Here is an 18,228-nt window from a genome sequence, read left to right as displayed (position 1 = left end):
GTAAAAGGTCCATGGCTCGTATCTAATTTCTCTGCTGATGAACTCTACCCTGTAAATGCCATGGCTTCAGTCTCAAAAACGGCAGTAACCAAGACCAATCACAACAGTACAGCACAATAGGACGTTCAATAGTGGTAGAGTTATCCTGCCCTACCACTCACTGTGCGACTGTGGGCAAGTTTATTGAGCACCTAATATGTTACAGGCACCATGCTAGGTCCTTTCCTTATATTGTCTCCTTAATCTTTACGGCACTACTAAGAAGTAGCCATTAATGTTATTCCTATTTTACGGCTGAGGAAACAGAGATTCAGAGACATCATAACTTGTCACACTGCCGGTGCCATGTTTTCATTTTACTTCTACCACAACTAAGGAAGCCCCCACCCCTCCTCCCACTCTGCCAGAACAGTGCAGCGGCTCCTCACAGAGCACTACATTAAGTGTCAAACCACTTAATGACATACATGGATATCAGTGATGCCCATTAGAAGCACCTGTGAAGCTGTAGGGGGTGGAGAGAGAGGAGGGCTGCTAGAAAGGGAGGGGAGCTAGAAAGTTAACAGGAGATAGTTTGCAACAGATAACCCATCCCTTTCTGAGAGTGTTTCCTTGGAGACGCAACTCCAAGTTTCAGCTGTGACACTGACTGTCGACCACCTGTGAGGTCCCTGGGGCATCGCAGGGCAATGGGAAGAATGGAGAAGGCAGTTGACTGTAAATAGAACACAAGTTCTGGCAGCAGACAGCCTTAATTTTGAATTCCCGTTGTTTCATTTACTAATTTTGATAATATCTGGTCAAGTTCCTTAACTTTTGAGTCTTAGTTTTCTCATCAGTTTTGTGCACCATCATTGCAATGACTTAAAAAAGAAAGAAAAAAAAAAGACATGTAAAATACCTGTACAATATATAGTTGCTGCCCAATAATTATAACTCTTAACATTTTCACCATCTATTGAGTGCTTTCTGAGCACCCAAGTCCTTATGTATGTAAAGATATAACAAGGAGGGTGGGGTACAGGGCATGGGGCATACATGGATTTTGAAGTCAAATATACCTAGATTAAAATCTGGACTCTACCACTTACTATTTGTATGAACTTAAGTAAGTTATCTAACTCCTCTGGACCTCAGTTTACTTATCTGTAAAACAGGGATAATAACAATACCTAGCTCACAAGGTTGTTGTAAGGATGACATGAGTTGCTAAAAGCACTGAGCACAGTGCTGGCCACTAGCCAGTGCCGGCCCCTAGCCAGTGCCACTGTCAGCTCACGCGAACCCTGCGGGAGGTATTATTAGCCCCATTTTACTGGTGAGGATATTTTACATAAATGGTGGTTGCTGATAATTGCCACAATAATTACAGACGTGTGAAATGGAGAGGGAGGCATTCTGAGTAAGAATGGCAGCTCTGCCAGCCTCTGGGCCTCTAAAAGCAGGGATTAAGAGGAAGCAAGGCCCGGGACTGCCCTGGCAGTCCAGTGGTTAAGACTCTGCACTTCCAACGCAGGGGGTGGCGGTTTGATCCCTGGTTGGAGAACTAATCTCACTTGCTGCGTGGTGCAGCCAAAAAAAATTTTTTTAACTCATAAAAAAAAGAAAAGAGGGGGCTTCCCTGGTGGCGCAGTGGTTGAGAGTCCACCTGCCGATGCAGCGGACGTGGGTTCGTGCCCCGGTCTGGGAAGATCCCACATGCCGCGGAGCGACTGGGCCCGTGAGCCATGGCCGCTGAGCCTGCGTGTCCGGAGCCTGTGCTCTGCAACGGGAGAGGCCACAGCAGTGAGAGGCCCGCGTACTGCAAAAAAAAAAAAAAAAAGGAAGCAAGGCCCTTATCCCTCCTCTCACGACCCCACACAACCACTGTCTGCCCTGGTGCCATCTGTCTGCGTTACAATTTGGTTTGTTGCACTTTTTATCCCTCTATTCATGTGAGTCATGGCAAGAAGCCCAAGTCTCCCAGGCCATCCCGAATTACTGGACTCTGATTCCCATACAGCTCTGTACATCATCTTTTCTAATCCTATCTTCTCCTCTCCCCACTGAAACCTTTCCCTGGGCCTTCTGAAACCCATAGTCGGTCATCAGGAAAATCTCATTTTCCTCAACCTCTGGTCTGGGTGTTTTCTTCACCTCCCTGCTGTGATTGAAACCTGGTTCTCCTCAAGGACACGGCTTCTCCCAAAGCCTCCAAATTGATGGCTGCTCCTCTCTCACCACCTTTGAATCTCTGGGCCAGAAAGTGGGATACATGTTATTGCTTTTCACCCCTGCCTGCATATCATTCTCTTTCTCTCCTTCAAAAAACAAAACGGCCTCCAGCTTTGGATCTCACATCATGAGATTATGCCACCCACTCATCCCTCTGCTGACCAGTGAACAGCTCCTGCTTCACTGTTACTCTCTCCATAATTCTTGGTGATTTCATAGCCACAGAGGTGAGCCTTCCTACATCTTGAACTCTCATTCCCTCAAATTCCTCTCCTCCAGTGATACTGATCTCCACCCCTACCTCAGCCACTCACCCACAATCATGCCCTGCACCTTGTCAGTACCAATAGGAACTTCAACCTCCCACTCTCAGATCGCTAGGATCTTTCTAGCTCATTCTTTCTAGATTACCAGCTGCAAGAGTCTTAAACCTCTATCATCGTTTCACTGCCCTTATATCATCACCTCTTCTCTGCCCAGCTTGAATTCTATGGCCAATTATGACAATGGCTTCCGCACAACCCCCTGACTCTCTTGGCTCTCTATTGCTTTGTCATAGTCATTCAGCAAAACAATACTTTCATTAGAGCCAGCTCGCTGCCTATTCTATGACTGCATCCACAGAGCAAAACGTGATTGGAGAAAAACACACAACCATGCTTCAAATTCATAAATTTATATTTACGATCCCTAATTTCAAGTGGAGCCTTAATGCCAATCAGCAATCAAATTTTATTTCCCTAGTCTATTCACTCTCCCACCTTCCTCCTCTCTCCTTGAATCTCTACGCCCCTCCCCTAACCTCTCTCAGCTGAAGACCTTGCTTCCTATTCCTCCAAAAACTTGTATCCAAGAGAACTCCCACCAGCACACGTAGCCCCTAGCTGCACCTGTGGCCCCTCCTTCTGTGCTCTGCCATGTTAATATGGATGCACAGTCTGTGCTCCTAGCAAGGACTCGCGCTCTGCTTGTGATCCCATCTCCTCTCACCAATTCAAGGATATTGTCCCAGAAACTCGCTTCTCTCTCCTATAGTGTCAGTTTTGTGTTGTTTCTTTGTTGGTTGCTTGGTTTGTGAATCTCTATTGTATTGTTCCGCCAACACACAAACACGCAGCTAATTCTCCCATCTTAAAAAACAAAAACCGGGGCTTCCCTGGTGACGCAATGGTTGAGAGGCCGCCTGCCAGTGCAGGGGACACGGGTTCGTGCCCCGGTCCGGGAGGATCCCACGTGCCGCGGAGCCGCTGGGCCTGCGCGTCCGGAGCCTGTGCTCCGCGGCGGGAGGGGCCACAACAGTGAGAGGCCCACTTACCGCACACACACACACAAAAAAAACCAAAAACCTCTTCTGACTCACATCCCCCTTCACCTTCAGCTACCACTCAGTGGTCTCTTTTTCCAAAGAGCAAAAATCCTTAAAAGGGCTATGTACACTTGGTTGTCTCCAGTTTCTCTTCTCCCACTCTTAGCAGGCTTTCATCCCCACTACTCCACCAAAACAGGTCACAACAAGGTTACCAATGAACTCCCTGCTGCTAGATCCAGTGGACAAGTCTCAGTCCTCATATACACTAAGCAGCAGCATTGGACACAGTTATCTCTTCTCCCTCTGGAAAACTCTCTCTCTGTTTGGCTGCAAAGTTCCCACACATTTCCTTTTCAGTTGCTCTTTTTCAGTCTCCTTTGCGATTCTTCCTCATCTTAGCAGCATCTTCGTATTGGAATGTCTCTGGTCTCCGTCCTTAGAATGTTTCTATCTTCACTCCTTCCCTTGTTGATCTTGTTGGCTTCTTTTAAATACCAACTCTATGCTGATGACTTGCTAATTTATATCTCCATCCAGGGCCTCTGCCCTGACCTGCAGATTCATTTATCCAACAGCCTATTCTGTATCTCTACTTGGTTATCTAATAGGCATCTAAAACTTAGCATAACCAAAACTCAGTCCCCAATTGTCTCCCCAAATCCTGCTTTCCCTGAAGTCTTCCATATCTCAGTCAGAGGCATCGTCAGCCTTCCGGTTGCTTAGCCCAAACATTTGGGGTCATCCTTGACTCCTCCCCTTCCTTCTCTCCCACATCCAATTCATCTGCAAATCCTGTTAACAATATTTTCAGTGTATACACACTCTCACTACCACCACAGACCACCTTCACCACCACCACTGCTACTCCCCTACTTCAAGCCACCATCATCCCCAGCCTGGATTATTACAAGTCCTAACTGATCCTGCCGGCTTCTGCCCTTTGTCAGTTTAGAATTTATTCTTGAAATAGACATAAGTCTGCCTCAGAGCAATCCTGTTAAATATTAAAATGTAAGACACTAAAATGTTCTGGAATTAGTAATGATGGTTGCACAATTTTGTGAATACTAAAACTCACTGAACTGTATACTTTAAAAGGGTGAATTTTATGATATATGAATTATATCTCAATTTTTAAAATGTTATTAAGTGCAACATGGATTGGATCCCAAAACAGTAAAAGAACATTAGTTGAAAAACTAGTTAAATTCAGATAAATTCTATAGCTTAGTTAATAAAACTGTACCAATTTTAATTTCTTACTTTTGACAAATGCACCATGGTTATATAAGATGTTAATCTTAGGGAAATTGGGTGAAGGATATATGGGAACTCTCTGTACTATCACTGAAAATTTTCTATAAATCTAAAATTATCAAAGAATAAAGTTTATTTTAAAAAATATTTGTCAGATCATGTAATTCCACTGCTCATGAGATTCCTCCCATCTCATCCTGAGTAAAACCCAAAGCCTTCAAAGATTTTTTTGAGGAAATTCCATACTGTTTTCCATAGTGGCTGCACCATTTTACATTCCCACCAACAGTGTACAAGGGCTCCAATTTCTCCAGTCTTTGTCAACAGTTATTATCTTTTTAATTTTATAATAGCCACCCTAACAGGTATGAGGAAATATCTCCTGGTTTTGATTTGCATTTCCTTAATGATTAGTGATGCTGAGCATTTTTCATATACTTGTTGGCCTTTTTGTATGTTTCTTTGGAGAAATGTCTATTCAAGTCCTTTGATAGACCTACCATACGATCCAGCAATTCTACTTCTGGGTATGTACCCATAAGAATTGAAATAAGAACCTCAAAGAGATATATGCAATCCCATGTTCATTGCAACATTATTCACAATAGCTGAGATATGGAAACAACCCAAATGTCCATTTATAGATGAATGGATAAAGAAAATGTGGTATAAACATAAAATGGAATATTATTCAGCCTTAAAAAAGGAAATTCTGCCATTTGTAACAACATGGATGAACCTGGAAGACATTAACCTAAGTGAAATAAGCCAATCACAGAAGGACAAATACTGCATGATTCTATTTATATGAGATATCTAAAATAGTCAAATAAAAGCAGAAAATAGAACAGTGGTTTCCAGGGACTGAGGGGAGGGGAAATGAGGAGATGATCGATTGGTATAAAGTTTCAGTTACACAAGATGCAAGTTCGGACTTTCCTGGTGGTGCAGTGGTTAAGAATTTGCCTGCCAATGCAGGTCTGGGAAGATCCCACATGCCACAGAGCAACTAAGCTCATGGGCCACAACTACTGAGCCTGCACTCTAGAGCCCGCGAGCCACAACTACTGAAGCCCACGCACCTAGAGCCCGTGCTCCGCAACAAGTGAAGCCACTGCAATGAGAAGCCTGCACACCACAACTAGAGAAAGCCTGCGTGCAGCAATGAAGACCCAATGCAGCCAAAAATAAAATAAATTTTTTTTAAAAAAGATGCAATTCTAGAGATCTGCTGTACAACATAATGCTTATAGTTAAAAAAACTGTACTGTGCACTTAAAAATTTGTTAAGAGGGTAAACCTCACATTAACAGTTCTTACTGCTAAAAAAAAAAAAGGAGGTGAGGGGACACAAGGAAACTTTTGGAGTTGATAAATAAGTCTATTATCTTGATTGTGGTGATGGTTACACAGGTATATGCATGTGTCCAAACCCATCAAATTATATACATTAAATATGTATAGTTTTTTATATATCAATTATACTTTTTGGGTTACAAAAACCGAAAGTCTTTACAAAGGCCTCCAAGGCCCTACACAGTCTGGCCCTCCCACTAACTCCAGCCTCATCTCTGACCACTCTCCTGCTCCAGCCCCACCGGGCTCCTACTATCCCTGGAATGTCCCAGGCATACCCCTGCCTCAGGGCTTCTGCACTTGCCTTTCCTTCTGCCTGGAATCCTCTTCCTCCAAATATCCCACACCTCCTTCAGGATTTTATTGAAAAGTGTCCTGCTCAGTGAAGTTCACCATGACCACCTTGATTAAACTTATAAACAGCCCTCCTATCCTATCCTATCCTATCCCCCTTATCCTGCTATATTTTCCTCCAGAGTGCTTATCATCACAGAACATACTGTGTATTTACTTTTTTATTGCCAGTCTCCCCCTTAAATCTAGGGGAATGTGGGATAGGGGATTCCATTTGTTACTTTCACTGCTGTGTCTGTAGCACCTAGAACAATGCTTGGTGCACACAATGTAAATATTGCTGAATGAATGAGTAAATAAACGAACAAAAGCATAGAAGTTTGTTGTGGCTGGAATGGCTACTGCACATGGGATGTGGAGCAGAGGCAGGAGCTGTGGCTGGGAGATAAGGGAGGAGTCCAGTCATCTCACAGAAAGACCATCGTACAAAGCACATGGCAACTCACCCTATCCCCTAAAGTCTGCCCCCATCTCAGCCTATGTTGACCCCTCCCTTGGTTGGAATGTCTCTATTATACCCTCCTCTCTTGCCTTACCCTGCAATGCCCCCCACCTTCCTCCCAGAGGCCTTTCTTACCCACTCTACCCAATACTGAACTCTTTCTTCTTGGCATTCTACTGCATTCACTCAGCACCACACATCTGAGCTCTTTATGGTTTTCTGAATCGTTTTCTATCCCCAGCTAAGCAGCATGTGCCATCAGGGCAGGGCTCTGCCAAAGGGGTCAGCCATCAACTACTGCAGACTCAGCTCAAGACTCAGAGAAAGAATTCGGGTGGATGTTCCTCAGCTCCTAAAAAGGATGCAGAGTCTAGCTCAGATCACATTCAGACTTCCAGTTGCCACAAATCAACCCTTGAGAGTAACAGAGTTACTAAGAATAAAGGCTACCAATTAAGGATCATTTACTATGTACCAGGCACTAGGCTAAGGATTATCTTGTATTATTCTCTCAACAACTCCATGTGGTTATTACTAAAATTATCTTTATTTTAGAAAGAAGAAAGTGAAGTACAGGGAAATAATGGGACTTGAACAAGGTGATAGTGGCAGAAGTGGGTTTGGAGCACAGGATTGGCTCTCTCCAAAGGCTGCGCTCCTGACAATGTGCTGCATTGCTTCTTGAACATACAAATAATTGCAGGGATGTCAGCACACTGCCGCTGAGTCAAAAACTGAGATCAGCCTGGACCACAGAGCTGGATGAATGAGACGGAGAGCCTCTGAGGATGTTATTACATGCTAGAGCCAACTTTCATTACCATAAAGCCACCTCCTCCATGGAGGCCTTCCTGATGCTCTCAAGCTTAGAGGGAGCATTCACTCTCTGAACTCCTCAAAACTTTCTGTACCTCTCTCAAGGCATCATTCATATCTGTAGCATCGTCGCTATTTGTGTACATGCGATATCTCTCTTACTACGTGAGCACCCCCTTAGAGGTAGGGATGTTGTCTCACCAATCCCTGCAGAGCCTACCACAGTCAGGCACAAAACGGGTCCTTGAAAGCAACTGTGATTTTGCGCCTGTCTTTTCTTTTGCTTGTAAAGATCTTCCCCAACATTAACCTGAAATACTCTTACTCATTTGCCAACACCCAGTTCAAAGGCCCCCTCTTTTGCGAAGCAGAAAATAACTTTTCTAGGTAGAGGTAGCAGCTCCTTTCCCTGTGCTCCCACAGCACTTTCTTCATCCCTTTATATCACTTATGTTGTATTGTAGCTGTTTATTTGCCCTATGATGACAGTGCCTGGCATCTAATAGGCATGTGACACATGTTTATTGAATGAATGAATGTACAAATTTCTTTTTCCCCCACACCAGTTTGGGTGGAGGGAAGGCAGTGGTGGCCCCAAAGTGTGGAGGCCCCTTGAATAGCCAATCAGGATTGCTGGTTAACTCATTTGCAAATTACAAAGGCGGACTATGCCTGCAATTCTGATTTGACCTCCCATAGTCTTTGTTGTGATTTTAAAAATCAGATTAAACCTCCCCAGCAGCTGGTTCCTACCGGCTTCGGGAAGATGAAAGTGTCAACGTGTCTCTGCAGCCACACCAGGGAACTTGCTGCCTAGAAAAATCAATTCTGAATATTGTAAGAGCTAAGTACAGGATGTTGTACTCAGCAAGTATTTCCATATTCCTGGAGCCACAGGGACCTGCCGCAGCCCTCATGTTCCTGTTCAGCCTCTGGCCTTTTCTGTGCTGCCCATCAGTCTCTCTGGGTCCCCATTATGTTCTGGTGGCCAGATTTCAACTTCCTGAAGGTGGCATAAGGAGTTTTGGAATGAGCCCTTAGTAAGTCCTATCTCTCTCTGGACCTCAGCCTCCTCATGTCTAAAATGAGACTGAGATGTGGTAAGCTCTAAGTTCACAGGCTTGTTGGCACCTAAGAAGATGACAGGCATTCTCAGCAGATAGTCTTTGCCTAAGACACAGACAGCACCTGTTTCAGGGAGTTAGCAGAGGGGGCTATCATTAGAGAAGAGGGAACCTGAGTTAAAGCCTTGAAAAATGGGGAGAATTTATATTAGATCATTTCCATGTTATTAATGGATGCTGTGGTAGTCAGAATAATGGTCCTCCAAAGATATCCATGTCTTAATCCCCAGAACCCTCTGAATATGTTACCTTGCATGGCAAAAGGGACTTTGCAAATGTGATTAAATTAAGGTTTTGAGATGGGAAGATTATCCTGGATCACTCAGAAGAGACCAAGGTAATCATGTGGGTACTTATCAGAGAAAAGCAGGAAGGTCGGAGAGAGAGAGAATTTGACAGAATTTATACCGCTGGCTTTGAAGATGGAGGAAGGGGCCCTGAGCAAAGGCATGCAGGCAGCCTCTAGCAGCTGGAATAAGGCAAGTTAATGGATTCTCCCCTTGCCCCCAGAAGGAACACAAATCTGCCAACACCTTGATTTTTAACCCAGTGACATCCGTTTTGAACTTCTGACCTCCAGATCTATAAGATAATAAATGCATGCTGTTTTAAGCCACTAAATTTATGGTAATGTGTCAGAGAGGCAATAGGAAACAAATGCAGATGCCCATTAAACAGTTGACCAATCATGTATAATAATCCATTATTATATATTCTTAAATATACAAGGGAAAAGTCAATCTCTCTTGATGTCCCAGTTTGCTTCCCTTAACAGAACAAGAGAATTATGTTACTCATTTTACTTCACTTTTGGAGCTCAGAGGTAAATTCATTCTCACCAGTTCCTGGAGAGCAGAGAATGTGTCATATTCATATTAACTTCTCTAGCCCCATTGTCTGGCATAGTAAATATTTGTTAAATGACTGCTCAAGAGCCACAATCCTCCTTAGTCTCGGTTTCTGGTATGGTCTTTCCCCACATTCCTAAGCTCCATTACATGTTATTATACTCTTATATTGTTGGTCCTAAGATATAGGTCCTTGACATTCCCAGATTTGATATTCACGTTTTAATATTTATAAGTGATTCCAAAGCCATGTGGCAACCTAAATGTCATCGAGGCAGCTATGTGGGTGGTTGGCTAGTGAGTGAAAGAAACTAGCTGACTACCAACAGCCTATCTCGCCCTAGTCTTATTGTTCTCAGCTCCTGGTTATGGAGTCACTCTCAACACTATGGAATTTAGGATTTCCATGAAACCCCCTAAGACTCCTCCTATTTTTCCCAGATTTCATCATTCTACCCAACCTCTCTTTGGAGCAAATGCTTACTTCTATTTCTTTAATTATAAAAAAGCTGTTGGAGGAGGGACCCTCCTTTCCCCCTCCATGAAGAAGACTGTCCATGGAGATCGAGGCTTCTACTGTAGACCTAGGTGGAATGTTTCAAGCCTTAAGCCTTAGTAAGTCTGGGCCACCTGGACTTTGACCCTGGGTGCATGTTGTAGGAGCTAGTGGCAGCTAGCCACTCATGTCGGCCTGTGATTGGGTCTGTATGTCTATCTGACTTCAGAGTGAAGTATTAGCCAGCTCCAATTCCCTGAAGACTTGGGCCATGTGCTTCATCCTAGTTTTATCACTAAGAAGGCTGTCGCATTACTCCCCATCTCTCTGACTCTTGTATCTATCTCTCAATTGGTTCCATACTTAAGGGGCGAAGACAAGGAGTATCATTTCTTGATCTCCCTAGAACTTTAATAAAAACTACTATTTGTTTAGTGTTTACTCCATGCCAAAGACTACGCTGGTGCTTTATACACATTATCTTTTCAAAATCATCACCAAAGGGAATTCCCTGGCAGTCCAATGGTTAGGACTCCGCGCTTTCACTGCCATGGACCTGGGTTCAATCCCTGGTCAGACACGGAGATTCCGCAAGCCTCACGGTGTGGCCAAAAAAAAAAAAAAAAATCATCACCAACACAACAAAACAAGTAGAATAATGGAGGTACATGCAAGCACCGTAGTGACTGAGGGTCTCAGAAGAGGGAGTTGCAGAGAAAGAAAGAGGATGGAGAACAGCAATACCAGGACAAGCCCAGGAGTGAGGACAGTGGCCTTTAAATCCTTCACAAAACACAGAGTTCTCAAACTCTCGACAGAAAAATGTTAGACCAGCCAGTCCATTCCCCAGTCTCTATACAAGTAACCCCGGACACATGAGACACTTTAAAGAAAAGTCTTCTTGACAAGAAGGTCACCAAAAAAAGCCTCACTGGTAGGAGCAAGAAGGAGGACATTCTGTCCTTCCACAGTGGAGGCCCCTGCCACCACGTCCCCTGACAGAGACCAGGCCTGGAGTGAGCTGGTGTGGTGAAGGTCATCAGCCTTTTAAATTGTGAATAGAATTGAGCCTGACCCCAGCTGCATGCGGGGTATGAGGCTTAAGTCACAGTTCAGTGATTCCTGAGTTCTGTGACTCAGTGCTTGAGTTTGAAACAAGTCTATTTTTTTTCCTTCACGGCCCTTACCACAGATGAAATTAGATATTTTTCACCCATGTACTTAGTATCTATATTTCCTGCTACAGCGTTAACTCCAGGAGAGCAGGAAGGGTGTTTCCCCACTGCTAGCATAATGCCTGGCACAGAGGGACTACCAGATGAATGTCTATTGAATGAATAAAAGAATGAAGTTTACTGTTTGGCTCTGCACAAGTAACTTGACATCTCTGGGCTCAACCACCCATTCTTTAAGGAGATGACTACCTCCCTGGGTCAGAGGGAAGGTGGGAAGACACAAAGAATGATTTAAAGCACGTACAGGAAGAATTCACATGGTTGACAATATCCACAGTCCTTCTGATCTACTCAAAACTTCATAGTTGTCCTTGGGCTTTCCTTTCCATATCCTCCCTTGAACTTCACAACATCCCATGAGGCAAGAAGAACAAGGATTATTTTCTCCTTCTGATAGTTGGGGAAATAGGTCCAAATAGGTCCATGGAGGGGAGGGGTTATTCCAGATCACACAATGACTGAACTTCAGGGAGAGCCAGGACTCGAATGCAGGACTCCACAGTGGTGGGTCAGCTCAGTCATCCCACAGACCCCCGGATCCTTCCCTTGGCCAGCACCAGACCCAATATCCCCTGCAATGGGCCCCACATGGAGGTAGTGGTAGGCCCTCTCCCACTCTTTTCTTCCCACGTGTCTCCAGGAGTTGCTTGGCAACAAGCACCCAAGCAGTAAGTGGCCTCTAGTCAAGTGTGTTGCTGTGGCGTTACCAATTCTCCCTCCCTCCACACCTGTGCATGCTCTCACTCTCTATTAATGAGATTTGTCCCCTACCCTCACCTCCCCACTAAGATTCTTTTCTCTATTCCACAATAATTAACCTCTCTGGACACAGAGGAGACTCTCAGGGACCTATATGGCAAGGGACCCCAGAGAACAAGGCACTACCAATACCATGATGATCCCCCAGAGATGACAGAAACTCCTTTTGTGAATGGTCCTGCTCAGTGATGCTCATAACCTCTTCTTCCCTCTCCAGCTTCCACCCTGACAATGACTTTTTTGAAATCTCCTGGGAGAGATAAAATGAGCTTGAAAAATTTATATGAACACTTCATACAGTGCTAGTGGATGCTGTTCCAGCACTTCTGGAATCACAGGTGGGAAACCTTGTGAGGGAACCCAGTTACCATTTGCATGAAGATCAGGAGGAGAGAAAGGACAGAACCTAACATTTATTGTATTCCTACTATGTGCCAGGCACAATACTATGTTATCATGTAGCCCCTCCCTCAACAAACCTGTGAGACCTTTACAGTTGAGAATATTATCTATTCATAGAAGTAAAGTGACTTACCAAAGCTCACACAACTTTAGAAAATCACAGAACTCTCAGAGAAGTAAATATGTATAAATAGATGTGTATAAGAAGATACGTGTTCCTCCCTCTCCCTATACAATTAATTAATCATCAAATTCTGTAAATTTTAATCTTAATTCTCTCTCCTCATTTCCATCACTTATGTCATTTTATCACTTTCTCAGTGTTATGTACCGAATGTTTGTATCCTCCCAAAATTCATGTGTTGATGCCCTACCCCCCAGTGTGGTTATATTTGGAAATGGGGACTTGAAGGAAGTAACTGAGGTTAATTGAGGTCATATGGGTGGGGCCCTGATCTGATAGGATTAGTGCTCTTGGAAGAAGAGACTCCAGAGAGCTTGCTCACTCCTCTCCAGTGTGAGCACCAAGGAAAGGAAGTGTGAGCACACAGCAAGAAGCCAGCCATATGCAACCCAATGGGAGAGCTCTCACCAGACATCAACACCGGCTGGCACCTTGATCTTGGACTTCCAGTCTCCAAAACTGTGAGAAAATTAATGTCTGTTGTTTAAGCCAACTAGTCTGTGCTATTTTATTATGGTAGCCTGAGCAGACTAATACATTTAGTAACTTACCCAAACCACTAGTTTCTTTGCCTCATATCCATCTACCCTCCCAAACTGAAGCCAGAAATCTTTCTAAAATGAAAATCTGACTTTGTTAAAACCCTTCTATGCTCCCCAATGCCCGTGGTAGTAGCCTCCAAATTCATACCCCTGTAAGAAAAATGTAGGCACAGCATTCACAGTATTTGCATATTTACTTAGATTACATATACATATATATTATACCTACTTCTGTACACAAATGATGTTAAAATACATTAAAATAACAAATAATATTTAAATGTTTACATTTAAATGAGTTGGAATCCCATTTTGTAGCTGCGCGGTCAACCTAAGGCAAATTAATTACTCTCTGAATATCTGTCCCATGGGGTTGATTGTGAGATAGTATTAACACATGGAAATAATTTGTAAAAAGAAAAGTACTGTATACAGACTATACTAATAACATATATGTACAATGTATTAATGTTGAGTGGACTGATAATAAATATATTTTGAATACTTTAAATCACAAATTTCTGAAATTTCTAATCCCAGTGCTAATTAAGTATAGAAAAGTATATGATGTACATGTTGCTATATCATCTCAAATACATATAAATTTTATTAGTACCACTGGTAAATACCAATAATAGTAGCTGTGGTGGCCAATTTCCAAGGTAGTCTCCAATGATCCCCACCTCCCAGGATTCATACCCTTGTGTAGTTTCCTCCTACATTGAATCAGTGACCCATAGAATACTCTAATAAGAGACACTGCCACTTCCTGTTTGGTTTCTTGGATCTCTCCCCCTAGGAGATGTCATGAAGACACTCTGTGGAGTGAAGCAGATCTGTGGAAAGATACACGTGGAAAGGAATGAAGGCCTCCTGCTAAAGCCAGTGCCAGACATGTGAGTAAGCCACCTTGGAAGGTAATCCTCCAGGCCCACTCAAGCCTTTGGATGACTGTAACCTAAGCCAACATTTGGCAGCAACCTCATAAGAGACCACAAGCCAGAAACCAAGCCACTCCCAAATATTTGATCCACAGCAACTGTGTGTTAATGAATTATTATTGTTGTTTTAAGCCATCAAGGTTTGAAGTGATTACAGAGTGATAGATTATGGATACAGTAGCTAACATTTATTGTGCATTTATTATGTTCCGGGAACTATGCTAAGCACCCAACAGCCCTATGACATAGATGCTATTATAATCCCCAAAGAGGAAAGCGCGGCCCAGAGAGGTTAAGTAATTTAGTCAAGGTTCCATGACTAGTTACTGGCAGAACTGAAATCTAAATCCAGGTCTATAACTCCAAAGCCCAGATTCTTGGTTACTCATCCATATAAGCCAGGATAAAACCTTTTGGACAGTTAAGCAGCAGAAACACCTGAGTTCCCAGAGGAGAGCAAAACTGTATAAAACCAACAAGGGATAGGCCAGGGGCCAGATACACAATAGCACTGGTGCCTAATGTCATAAAACTCAGAAGTTCTAAACTGGCCTCACCACCCAGCCTTTGTACGAGCAAACGAGTCAGCTCTTGGGACACTTCTACCCAATATGCCCAGGACTCACCCAAATCTGCAGCTTCACTCGCTTCTCGTGGCAGTAGACTGTCTTCACCTTAAAGTCAATACCCACGGTGCTGACGAAGGCTGGGGTGAAGGTGTCATCAGCATAGCGGAAGAGGAAGGATGTTTTGCCAACACTGCTGTTGCCAATGATGAGCAGTTTGAACATGTAGTCAAAATTCTGGTCAGAAGCATCTTTGACTCCGGCTTTACCATCAGTCACTGAAGCCATCTGCAGGAGAGACCTGTGGTCACTCAGGAATACACCTCCAGTGTCACCCTGGATCACCTAACTTTTAATGGTCACACCGCCCTGCATACACTCACTCCACGCCCCAGCATCACTGAGGAAATACACACTACTCAGAGTCACCCCCTCACTGCACCTGTCCCAAATGTTGTCTCAGGATTGGGGTGGAGCCCAGCTCCTCCCATTCATTCCTTCAGCAAATATTTACTGAACACATTGTTCTGGGTCAAGCCCTGTGCTGGGCACAAGGAATACAAGTATGAATCAGACATGGTGTCTGACCTCTGAGTGGCCACAGATTAGAGTAAAAAACTCATAAACACAGAGTAACAAAGCAGTGGATAAGTGATAAGACAGAGGGAAGCCTTGGCTGAGGAAGCCCATAAGAAGTATCTAACCCAACCTGGAGGCATGGTGGGCAAGGAGAGGCTCCTGTAGGGGTAGCTCCTAAGCTGAGTTTGGAAAAAAAAAAAAAAAAGGCTAAAACAGCAAGTCAAAACAAGGGAAACAATCACAACGACCTCATACCATCCTCCACTCTGCTGCTAGTCGTCTTTGTTTACAAAAGAAAATCTCTCCTTTGAAAGTATATATCCATTACAAAATGTTAGAAAAAAACACAAGAATGTAAAACAGAAAATTTTAAATTACTAGACACGGCATCCACTCAGAAACTGCCACTGTTAACATTTGAAGTTTATTTCCTCCTTTATTTTTTCACGCACCAGAGTGCCATCTATTTTGAAATTACACCTTATTATTCAATTTAAAAGGTAATACATTGTAGTATACCTAGGCCTTAATATTACCAGCAAATATTTGTCAAGTACTCGTTATTTCCCATGAGAGATATGATGGTGACAATAACCATATAACAGTTCCCATTTATTGAGCACTGTGATATTGTGATATAATAAAAGACATGTATTTGGTCTGGGTCCCTGGTTCCAGGCAGAGTTCCTGAAACCTTTGCAACCTCTGGAAGTGCAAGTGAGAAGTGTCTTGTTGTGTGCTGATGAGATGCCTGGTGGCTGGGGCTCCAGGACAGCCTCAGAGTGGGGGCTGGTTGCCAGAGGCACCAACCACATGATTAGAGGGTTGGAACTTTCAGCACCACCCCCTAACCTCTGGGGAGGGGAGAAGGGCTGGAGATTAAGTTGATGGCTAAAGGCCAATGACTTAATCAATCATGCCTACAGTAATGAAATCTTCGTAAAAAACCCTAACCAAAGCGGAGTGGAGATCTTCCAGGTTGGTGATCACGTTGATGTGCTAGGAGAGACCCTGGAAGCTCCAAGACACCCTTTCCCCCTACCCTGCCCTATGCATCTCTTCCATCTGGCTGTTCCTGAGTTGTATCCTTTACACTTTTACAATAAACCAGTAATTAGTATTAAAAAAAAAGGGTAATGCACACACTGAAAATAATTCAGACAAACTTTACTATTTGCAAGTATTACTTTATCACCATCTGCAATTTGCATTATTTTCTTAACCTCTTGCATAAAAAGAAGGTAATATGGAACCTAAAGGTTTACAGTAAAAAGTAAGTCTTGCTTCCACCCCTGATGCCCAGTCTCTAGCTCCTCTCCCCAGAGGCAAACATGTTGACGATTTATGTATCTTTCAAAGATATTCTTTGCATATATAAGCACAGAGGTCTGTTCATACTTTATAAATATGTATATATATATATAAAAATGATAACATACAATACATTCTAGTCTATATCTTCCATGTATATTTTAATAGCTGAGATAATTAGTTTTGTATCCTGCTCCTTTTCACTTAACATTATATCATATACTAAGATTTTAAAAATTCTTCGTAAATATGATTTCAATTGACTACACTTTATTCCATCCTATGGTTGTGTCATATGACCAATTCTTTAAAGTCATATATTTATTTTTCTGTTCTTAATTATAAAAATTAAGTTGCAGTGACCATTTCTTTACATATTTGTTCTCTTTCCTATTTATTTCCTTAGGAGAGATTCCTAGAAATGGAACCCCTGGTCAAAGAATAACTCTACTGAAACACAGATTTGATCCTTACCTCAATTTCCTTTATCTTATTTTATCCTCTAGATAGACCTGGGAGATAAAACTGGAAGGACAAAGATTACTATCCCCATTGGATCAAGAAGGGAACTGAGGGCTAGAAATTATAAGGATTTACCCAAGCCTCACAACTAACAGCTGAGACTAGACCTAGTACCATGAAGTAATATGGGAGAGGTCAAAATTCCTGCTCTATTCTTCAGCTGAATTCTTGGGTGAGTAATATCAGCTCTCTAAGCCACAGCATTTTACCTTACAACAGAGAAAATGCCACCTACTTCACTGAGCTATGGTACCAATAGAGTGAGCAGTTACCATATGTAAATAATCTGGCATGGTTTCTTGATCTATGGGAGGTACTCAATAAATATTAATTCACTGGCTTTTTAATTCACTTCTGCAGCCAAATCTTGTTCAAGTGTCCTCTCCCTGATCTGGGCTCCATAATTTGAGCCTGTTTTACAATTAACTGTCTGTCTCTCCTTCTGGATTCAGCTGAGTTTTATCCATCCTTATACCCTGTCAACAATGAATCTAGAGTAAATCCTTGGGCATGTTACTCCTTTCAGTAAACATTTATTGAACATTTGCCATGTGCCAGACTATTGATGTAAATGTTGTATTATTGGTTTTCATTTTTCTGATGCAGCTGTTTGCACTCTTAGATTACTGGAATTAGAAGAGATTTTAGAGTGGCAGCTTTATCATAACAAAAAGCCTGGCTACTGATCCCAGCTTTCCCAGTAACTCAATGTATGAACTTGGACAAGTCACCTAAACTCTGAGCTTCAATGTCCTCATCTATGATATGATCACATTACCTACTGCAGAAGGCTGCTGTGATTTTTAAATAAGAAAATGTAGGAAAAGAAGAAGTAAAACTGTCACTGTTTGCAGATGGCATGATACTATACATAGATAACCCTAAAGATGTCACCAGAAAACTTCTAGAGCTAATCAATGAATTTGGTAACGTTGCAGGATACAAAATTAATGCACAGAAATCTCTTGCAT

At 42.8% G+C, this 18,228-nt stretch overlaps 1 protein-coding gene across 1 annotated transcript in view; it reads right to left on the bottom strand.

Moving 5' to 3' along the window:
* Nucleotides 1-18,228, bottom strand: part of RAB3B (RAB3B, member RAS oncogene family) — a 57,360-nt gene that overhangs the window by 34,343 nt on the left and 4,789 nt on the right. The window contains exon 2 of the mRNA XM_029229733.1: nucleotides 14,906-15,133. Coding sequence (XP_029085566.1) covers nucleotides 14,906-15,133 — 228 coding nt within the window. The remainder of the gene's footprint in view (nucleotides 1-14,905; nucleotides 15,134-18,228) is intronic.

This window comes from Monodon monoceros, unplaced genomic scaffold (genome assembly GCF_005190385.1).
Source record: "Monodon monoceros isolate NGI ecotype Baffin Bay Population unplaced genomic scaffold, NGI_Narwhal_1 Super_Scaffold_18, whole genome shotgun sequence".
Taxonomy (NCBI): Eukaryota; Metazoa; Chordata; class Mammalia; order Artiodactyla; family Monodontidae; genus Monodon; species Monodon monoceros.
Note: the sequence above shows the minus strand (reverse complement) of the source record. Positions and strands in the feature narration are given on the sequence as shown.